We start from the raw sequence: 10,415 nt of genomic DNA on the forward strand, positions 1-10,415 counted from the left end.
GCAAAAGGGTAAACTAAGCTCAATAATCCATATTTTCTACATCACAACTAATAGACTAAAAGTGCAATTCAAGCTAAATATCTAAGATATATACAAGCCCAAAGTGCAAAATGTAACAAAGTAAAAATAAACAAGAGTACAATAAAATAGAAATGTGCAAGTACTAAAAGAAAAATAAAATAAAATAAAGTAAAATACAAAATAAAACAAAATAGAACAAAAGTCTGAAATGGTTCACCAAAATATAATCTGCCGGAGACGGCGACCTCCCCACACTTAAAGCACAGCATCGTCCTCGATGCTCTCAGTCAAGCTGGGTGTGAAGGATCATCGCCTGCATCTCTATCGTCGCCTGTCGAAGGATGTGCCACTGGTTCTGTCGGATGTGGCTGTGCAGGTGCCTGTGGCTCTGTAGCGTGCTCAGGCTGAGTCGCCTCCTGCTGGGTCTCCTCCTGCTCATCCTCCTCCTCCTCAGAGTGGTCCGAGAGTGTGTCAGGCTCAAAGGGGATATCAGTACGCCCCGACGTCACAAGCAGCTTCAGATGTGCATAGCGTCGCTTATTGCGACGCTCAGACTGCTCATAATGTCGCTGATTGCGGCGCTCCATCTGATCAAGGCGCTCGAAAAGGCGGTGCACAAGGTGGTAGACTAGCTGAGAAACGGATGATGGTGCTGCGGAAGCAGGTGGTGCTGCAGGTGCTGCTGAGGATGTGGCCACATCAGTAGAAGTAGTAGTAGTAGGTGGTCTGTGGCCTAGAGGTCCGAACCGCTTGCTGTGCGGAATAACCTTCTTGCAGTCGGCAATCGGTGGTCTCTCATCCTCTGGCTCCCAAGGCACCTTAGGTTGACAAGCCATTTGGGTGATCAAATAAGGAAATGGCAAAGTGCCTCTCACATGAACTCTGGACATATACTTCCTGATGAGCCTTGGAAGGTATAGGTCCTTCCCTTCCATGACGCACCAAATAAGGAGGATCATGGCAGCTGCCACTTCTGACTCGTGAGTACTAGGCATAACATAATTACTCAATATCTATTGCCACAGCCTAGCCTCATCATTGAGATAAATAAATTTTATACCCCGTGGAGTTGCCTTTGACTTTTCCATAGCCCACGAAACATCAGGATCAATGGCTATGGTACGCCGGACAGCATCCCAATCAAAACTCATGAATCTAATAGACTCCTCGGCCTTCTGAAAATCATCTGTATCATCTGTTTTAGGCTGGAAGTGGAGGATATCCTCTATTGCCTCCTTAGTGACTAAAATCTGCTTTCCCCTAAGCTGCATTGCATCAAGGGTCGTCCTATAATAGTTAGAATAGAACTCACAGACCCATGATGTGTTTACCTCTACCAGATCTCTATCCGAAAATACCCAACCTCGCTGTTTGATCTGATGTTCAGTGTACTTCTTCAATTCGGTTGGTATTTTGAGCTTCCTTTCCAAGTAGAGGTTCCATTTTTCTGCAAAGATCGGAAACTTAAGTTCACAGTAAAGATTGGCAAATTTGACTGGGTCATTAGCAGGTACAAATTGATCAGCTTTTTCTTGATCAGTAAAGTTCTTTTCACACCAAAATTCATTCGATAGAGCGACGGATGACTGTCCTCTCTTCCTCTTACTGGAGCTGGCTTTAGCCTTGCCTTTTTCTTTCCTATCAGACATCCTGAAAAATAGAATTTTCAGGGTACAGATGATCAAATAAAGCAGAGGAAAGAAAGGCAGGTAAATAAGCAAGTAGATAGAAAAACAGGTAACAGAAGGCGAGTGAGACTCAATCATGAAGTGAGTTTAAAGAAATGAACTCTTGGAATGCAAGAAAACAGAATTCAAACATCAATCAGAATACAAACCAAAAATTCATGCAATAATAGCAAGATGTTTATTTGTTAAGCAACAACAATTATCATGCCTCAAAGGAAATTAAAAGAATTAGTTGACAACTAAAAGAAAGGTTAAAGAGTCAAATAAGTCAAGAGTTAAAAAAGTGTGTTAAAATTAGTGGCATGGAAATGCTATTCTTAACCAAAATGAGTGCACAAAGTTAAAGAACAAGCAATCTCACTCTCATGAAAGCAAAGCAAATCATTGATGATGAGAGATGTAATGTAAGAAGCACAAACGGTAAACATAAGGTATCATCAATGTATTTCATCACTCAAGTAAAAAGGCACCATCAATAGCAACTTTAAAGAATCTCACAGAAAGAAACAAGAAGTAAATCCGTCAACTAGTTCAAAATTCATTGGTCAGCAAGGTTCTAATCGACACAGAAATCCGTCAACTAGTTCCTTGTTGTCTGCAATGATGTAAATCGAATAAAAGGAAATTGAAGAAAAGCGGAAGTACCAGCCGACCACTCTATGACTTAAATTTGGCAATAAATAGTGGGACTAGAGTTAAAATGGGCCAAATTCAGTTCACAATTGGAAATTAATAGGATAAGATTTTCAGAAAAATTCGGCAGCATTCCGGCATTAAATTGAGCATTCCCGAATTAAACAAACAGCAAAATCAGTCCATATGAATTCAAAATAATTCAAACAAATTCAACAGCCATATTCACATGAACCAAGGTGAATTTTCGAATATGAGTTCAGCAACAGATTTATCAATAAAATCGATCTCGGTTTAGCAACCATCATCTATTCAAATACAAACATCAATAACTCAACAGCTCATATGAATCCAATATAGGTCAATTATCATGAAGAACAAGAAAATTCATACGACCCAGGCATCATTAAGCAAAATTAGCATAACAGTAGTCAAACAGCATACCAGCAATTAGCATCGAATAGCAGCATGTGAAAACAGATAAGCAACATCAAAAGCAAAGCAGTTTTAAAATCATCCAATTCAGACAGCAGGAACAGAGCAATTATCATACCTAAATCCACTAACCACATCCTAGCTACCTAACCACCTAAAAGCAACAAAGAACATGCATTTCTAATTTGACTAAACTAAGCAGAAATTAAACCAAGCTAACTGAATTACTTAAACATGATAGGAAAAATATGAAAAATGTAGAGAATAGAGGCAGGGGAACCTGGGAGAAGCAGAAGTGGTAGAAGAAGAGAATTGAGGGTGGAGCAGAGTAATGCCGGCCCAGAGGTGGCAGCGGTATAGCGGCGCAGTGGCTGTCTGTGGTGGTGCTTGGTGAAGGCGGGAAGGGTCGACAGGTGGCGAAAGGGGGAAGGGAGAATAGAGAAGAAGGAGGAGAAGAAGAAGAAGAAGAAGAAGAAGAAGAAGAAGAAGAAGAAGAAGAAGAAGAAGAAGAAGAAGAAGAAGAAGAAGAAGAAGAAGAAGAAGAAGAAGAAGAAGAAGGGAAAGAGTGGGTGGTTGGCGGCGGCTCGGGGTCGCCGGACGAAGGTCGGTGGTGGTGAGAAGCAGAGGTTGATGATGGTGTTGATGGAGGTTTGGAGGGAAAGAAGAGAAAATGGAACGTTGAGGGAGAAGGGATAGGGCACGCGAATGGGTTAGGGTTCTCGCGTCTGGGGTTAATGAATTCAAATCCACGCGTAGGTCACGCTTGAGCGTGGACGAGACGAAAATGCCTCGACGCGTAAGCGTCATAGACGCGAACGTGTGAAGGGAGATAAATGAAGATGACGCGTATGCGTCGGCTGAAATTGTGCCAAACGCACAATTCCAGCACCGTTTTCGCGCAACTCTCTATTCAAGTTGAATGGGGGCAGCATTTACGTGCAACACGTGCGCGTCGCGCACGCCCACGCGTGGTGTGCAAGAAATGAAAATGATGCGTACGCGTCGGGGACGCGTACGCGTGGGTCGAATTGTGCCTCTAGCACACCAGCCGCACGATTCCATCACAACTCTCTGTTCGTTGGATGGGAGAGCTAAATTGGTATCGACGCCCACGCGTGGCCTACACGCTCGCGTGGGTTGCCCCCCCTTTTTTTTAAGTAACAAGCTACCAAAATAAAACCAAATATTATTAAACTAGTAAAAATCACAACTTAAACTAAATAATTCTAACAAAAAATAAAAATTCAATTAATTACCAACATTAACGAAAAATAAAATTGGAAGAGTTTACTATGGTGGGGTGTCTCCCACCTAGCACTTTTAGTTAAAGTCCCTAAGTTGGACATTTGGTGAGCTCCTTGTCATGGTGGCTTGTGCTTGAACTCATCTTGAAACTTCCACCAACGCTTGGACTTCCAATAAGTTTCAACATTCCTAAGTGAATTCGCCAAGCCTTAAGGGAGTTCTTCACAAGCTTTGAGCTCCCAAAGTTTATCCTCTTGTATGCCCGGATCCCAAATCTTATTTCTACACCTGTTTTTAAGTTAATCATCATGATTCCATCCGGGTGGTTTTGCCTTGGAATTCTCATATAAGCAGCCAAACATCCTCCTAGACCCAATCAATTGAGAATTATACCCTTGCAATTAGGCCTTGAGCTTCCAACCATAACGCACCTAGGATGGTGTTGTCAACCGCTAACAATCTCCCTTTTACTCTTAAAATCGCAGATAGCTCTAAGTTGTCCATCCGTTTCAACCAGACCATATTCAAGTGGGAAGGTAGAGTTTAAGAATAAGAATTTTACCCACTTGAATGTTGTGTTGGATGGTAACAGCTTGGGGTGAGGTATCTCCAGTGGCAGCCTTGCCAACGTATGCTTCAATCTCTTGGGCTCCTCTTTGATGATCTCCACCTCTTGACAAGCTTCTGCAACATTGACCTCTTCTTTAAGTCCAATGGGGGAGGATTCAATTGTTGATAAAAACTCATCAATTATTGAATCCATCTCATAATCGACCTCCTCCAAGTCTTCAACCATGACATGCCTTGGAGGTTGTACACACTCCTCAACATCAAATTCAAACGCTTTGGAAGGAGGCTCTATGACTTGAGATTCCAATGGAGGTTCCGCATCTCCTAAGTCCTCAACCACTTCCTCTTCGTCGATAATTTCGGTTTTCTCCACTTGCTCTAGTACAAAATCTAACTCCTCCTTGATAACTTTTACCTCTTGACAACTTTCTTCAATTCCCCCTAATTCTTCAACTACTCCTTCATCTTCAAGGGTCTCTCCTACCTCCACTTTTTGGGCCTCCTCTTGCTTCTTTTGAAGTATGTATGTGTGAACCCGATCTATTACGTCCCTAAGACGATCCCTTCTCTCTTGTTCCATGTCAATAGCATAATTTGGATCATGTTACTCTTGGATTGATGGACATGGATGAAAAGGAAGTGCACTAGAGCTTGAGGGTTGAGTATTAGGGGTAAAGGATGGATCCACTCAGGATATAAGAGCTTGGAGAGTAGAGGTGAGACCGGTGAGAGCAGAGGTAAGTGTGGTTTGAAGCTCCTGTTGCCCTTGGCGAATAACACTAAAGGTATCATTTATGGGAGCTTGGGGTGGATAGGAGGGTTCATCTGTTGGGAGAAAAGGCTCATAATACGGATGTGGTTCTTCTTGATAAGGGTATGGAGATGGTGTATATTGAGGTGGTGGTTCTGGGTATGGTTCACATGGTTCGTACGGTGGTTGGTGTGGTGGATAAGGGTTAGGGTCATATGAAGGTGAATGGTGGAAAAGGGACTTGTGAGTATGGTGGTTCAAAGCTATGTTGAGGAGGGGGTTCATAGGCATGTGGTGGGGCTTGTTGGTAACTACAAGGGGGTCCACCATATCCATTGTCTTGGTACGCACCTCGGAATGGCTCTTGCTCATAGTAAATTGGTGGAGGTTGGTTGTCACGAAAAGGTCCACCACAACCATTGTCTTGGGATGCATCGTAAAACGGTTGTTGCTCATGGCACATTGGAGGAGGTTGTTGCCGAAAGGGTTGATCAAATCCTTGTGGCTCCTCCCATCTTTGATTGTCCCAACCATGATGCATGTTCTCATTGTAGCTTCCATTCCCTACAACATAATTTGAACCAAACTCGTAGCCAAAGGGATGAGAGTTCATAGTAGCAAATAAAAACAAAAACTAATAAGAATTAATGAAAATAAACTCCTAAAACTAGAAACACTAACAAAGAAACGAAAAAACAAAATTATTCACAATAACCAATAATAAGGCACACGTTTGCAAATCCCCGGCAACGGCGCCAAAAATTGACGGGGGAAAAATCGTCGGTAAAGAATTTCACAAAAATAGTCGCATTGCAAGTATAGATCTAAACCGACAATTAAACCTCAATCAAATTTAATTTGTTTATCACAAGTAACAAACCCTAATAAAAATAATAACCGAAGTATTCAAACATCGGGTCGTCTCTCAAGGAATTGCAGGGAAGTGTAGTTATTATTGGTTACGGAAAAATATCTTTTTGGATTTTTGAAAGGTTGAACAAGGAATGTAAATGATAAGAAAATAAACTAATAATTATGAAAAGGTCCTAGCAAGGATTGATAATCGGAAGTCCTATCCTTATTATCAATGTCAATTATGATATTAATTGTCCATTGCTCCCACTTAGTCAACCTCTAACTATGAACGAAAGTCAAGTGGATAAATCAACTTGAATCCTCAAGTCTTAGTCAACTCCTAAGGAAAGACTAGAGTTAGTGGAATTCAAATCAACTAGCAACTTTCAATTATCAATCAACAAGAGACTTATGATGATTCAAGAGTTTCCAATTAATCAATTCAAGCCAAGAATATAAAAATCTAACTTAAAACCCTTCCTAGCATTTCATCAAACACTTGGAAGGCACAACATAAAAGCATAGAAACTAACAAGGAATATCAAATCTAAACAACCAAATGCAAATATCAATAATAACAAATGAAGAAAGGAACAATAATTATGAAATACCTCAAATTGCATTAAAAAGAGAAATTGAATCTAACATGAGAATTCATAAACTAAAATAGCAACATAAAGTAATCAACAAGGGAAATTAATAAACTAGAAAGCTAGGACAATTAAAAGTAGAAGAGAAACTAAATTGAAATAAGATAGAATTTAGAAATTGAGAAGAATTAAAACTAAGAAACCTAAAACCTAGAGAGAGGAGAGAGTCTCTCTCTCTAGAAAACTACATCTAAAACCTAAAATTATGTGAATGAAAGTTGTTCAATGATTCCCCCACTCTGCAGCCTCTATTCTATGTTTTCGGGCTTGGAACTTGGCCAAAAAGGAGCCCAAAAATTGCCCCCAGCGTCTTCTGTGTAACACAGCATGTGACGCTTTGTCACGCGTATGCGTCGTCCACGCGTACGCGTCGCTTGGCAAAAATCCTGGTCACGCGTACGCGTGGGTTACGCATACGCGTCGCTCGTCTTCTGCGCCAGTCACGCGTACGCGTCGCCCACGCATACGCGTCGCTGCCAGCTTCTCAAAACACCATTTTCTTGCGTTCCTTCCAGTTTTGCATGCTTCCTTTCCATCCTCTAAGTTATTCCTGCCCTATAAACCCTGAAAACACTCAGCAAATATATCACGGCATCAAGTGGTAACAAGAGGAAATCAAAATTAGCAAGTTTAAGGCCAAAGAAGAATGTTTTTAATCATAACATAAAATTAGGAAGGAAAATGTAAAACATGTGAATTATATACATAAGTGTGAGAATAATGGATAAAATCTACTAAATTAAGCACAAGATAAACCCTAAAAATGGGGTTTATCAACTTTGCTCTTCAATCTTCCTTAATGCACCGGTAAACCCAAATATTTGCCTGGGTTGTCCCATGAGTTCATGTCCATAATCTCCTCTATGTCCACTCTAGCTTGTAAGGCCACTTGCTTGCCAAACGTGATACCTGACTTCTGTAGGTTTATTTTCTGCCCTGATGCCTCAGTATATTGGTTAAGGATAGAAATAATTTGGTATGCCTCCTCGACATTTGCTGCAGCCAAAATAATGCAATCGTCTATAAAAAGAAGGTGTGTGAACGTAAGTGCCGATGGTGCTATCTTAAATCCTTTGATCCTTCCCTACTCTTGTGCTTCTTTCATAAAAATAATGAGGACTTCTGCCGCTAGGATGAACAAGTAAGGTGATAACGGGTCTCCCTGTCTAAGTCATCTACTAGTAATTATTTTTCTTGTTAGAACCCCATTCACTTTAAAACGGTAGGATGTTGAGGTGATGCACTCCATAATGAGCTTGACCCAGTTCGGATGAAATCCAAAGGCTTTCAGTACCGGTTCAATAAAATCCCACTCTATTCGGTCATAAGCTATATTCATGTTGAGCTTAATTGCTATATTCTCCAACCCTCCACTTTTTCTTTTTTTCCAACCTATGATATACTTCTTGTACGATTATTATGTTGTCTTGGATGAGCCTGTTGCTCACAAACGCACTTTGAATAGGTGAGACAATGTCATTGAGCATATTTTTCAGCCTCTTCACCAAAATCTTAGTAATTACTTTATAGATGAAATTGCAACAGCTAATAGGTCTTACCTGATTGAGATTTTCTGGTCTCTTGACCTTGGGAATAAGCACAACCGTGGTTTCGCTTATGTCCTGATGGATCTTTTTATTTTCAAAAAAATCTCTCACCACTGCAACTAAATCCTCATTAACCACCTCTCAGTGACTTTGAAAAAACTTTCCATTTAAACCATCTGGGCCCGGGGCTTTGAGGCCTCCCATGTTGAAGACAGCTTCTCTTATTTCTTTTTCATCCACCTCTCTTGTGAGTTCGTCATTAATCTCGTGTTACTCTTTTTGGCACTTTTTGGATACATTGATCAACTCTTTCTCTTACAAACTTAGTGAACAGGTTGGAGAAGTGATCTTCTATCATTTTCATTATGGTTGAATTGTCTGTCACCCAGTTTCCATTGTTGTCCTTTATTCTTTCAAATCTATTTCTATCCCTTCTTTGCAGAGTTGTGGCATGAAAGAAGGCCGTGTTGCTATCTCCCTATTTTAACCATTTGAGTCTTAATATCTGGCTCCAAGATTTCTCTTCTTGCTTCCATAGTTGTTCTATCCTCTTCTTAATGGTCTGTGACAATTCCTGTTGCTACTTGATCATGCTTAAGTTTTGGAGGTTTTGATGTTCTTCCTATAATCTTGCTATTTCCCTACCAGCTTAGCAAAATTTCTCCTGCTCCAACTTCTGAGCTCCTTTTTACAGCTTTTCACTCTCTCTATCAAATTCTTCCATTTGTTTCCTTCTCTTGCGCATCTATTCTAACCCCTTCTAACCACTTCTTTGCAATCCCGGTGATCTTCACCATATAATTCATACTTAAAATATCTTGGGCACTTTTTTTTCGGCTCTAGAGTGAGAACAAGCGGGCAGTAGTCTAAGCTTATAGCTAGCCTAGTTTCTAACCTAGCATGTTGATAGATAAGCCTACATTTCCAATTTGCTAGGCTGTGGTCAATCCTTCCTTGGTAATAAAGCCATGTCTTGGGTTGCTGAACCAGGTGAATCCCCCCCCCCCTTTCAGTTCTAAATCCATGAGATAGTTGGCGTCCATGAAGTTTATGAAGTCAACCATTTGACTGCTTGGTTTGGAGTGTAGACCTTCTTTTTCGTCTTGGCTAATAATATCATTGAAATCCACGATAAACAGCTGTGGTATTTGCTCACTGTCTTGGTTTTCAGCCATTTCCTTCTATAGAAGCCTTTTTTGAGCGAATTTCAGTCTGCCATATATAAATTTACATTTCCATTTGTTGCCTTTTCTGTCATCAATATCAGTAGCAATAAAATTATAGGACCAAGAGTAAACATTAAGATCAATTCTTTCATTCCAAAATAAATAGAGGCATCCGGACAAGCCCCGGAGTTCTACATTAAAGTAGTTAGTAAACATGAGTTTCTTCTTAATACTCCTAGAACATTTCTCCTTAGCTTTAGTTTCCATTAAAATTACTATGGTTGGCTTTATCTGTTTGCACAGATTTCTTAGTTCCGAAACTATCGTAGGCGCTGCCAACCCCTGACAGTTCCAGTTTAAGATGGTCATTGCTGAAGGTGGGGCATGGTAACACCTGCCTCCTCAACCATCATTTGGTTGTTGTCAACGCTTCTGGATTGTTGTATCATTCTTCTCTCTGCTTCCATGGCTTCATTCACTTGTGTTATTCCTTTCTTACTACTGCTCATTTCTTTTTCTTCTGTTGCATCTCTCTAGTTGCCATTTTCTATCCGTATTTGGTCTGCTCCCTCCCTCTTCCTTTTGAGCTTTAGTCTGGCCTTGATGTTCTGTGCTAGTTCTAGTTTCCAAGCTTCTGTCATGTTCTTCTTCTCATAGACTTTCTCTTCTTCATCTCCCTTTTCCTCAGGAAATTCAACGAAGTGCATCTCTCCTGTTACAAAGTTATAGATTTGGGTTTATGTTTCGCTGCTGCTTTTTATCTTCTTTTCCTGCTTTTCTCTAAATTTTCAGCAGCTCTTATATTTTCCAACATCCTATGTCTTCCTTCTGCTTTCCTCTTCAGCCTCTTCTTT

The 10,415-nt window shown here is 40.6% G+C and overlaps 1 protein-coding gene across 1 annotated transcript; it reads right to left on the bottom strand.

Annotated features, from left to right (window-relative positions):
* Window positions 1–308: 308 nt before the first annotated feature.
* Window positions 309–857, bottom strand: LOC148553890 (uncharacterized). Its single transcript, XM_088494910.1, has one exon. It carries the CDS (start codon window positions 855–857, stop codon window positions 309–311), a length of 549 nt encoding a protein of 182 aa, XP_088351036.1.
* Window positions 858–10,415: the final 9,558 nt, after the last annotated feature.

This window comes from Arachis ipaensis, chromosome B7 (assembly GCF_059453495.1).
Source record: "Arachis ipaensis isolate K30076 ecotype BB chromosome B7, ASM5945349v1, whole genome shotgun sequence".
In the NCBI taxonomy this organism is placed as follows: Eukaryota; Viridiplantae; Streptophyta; class Magnoliopsida; order Fabales; family Fabaceae; genus Arachis; species Arachis ipaensis.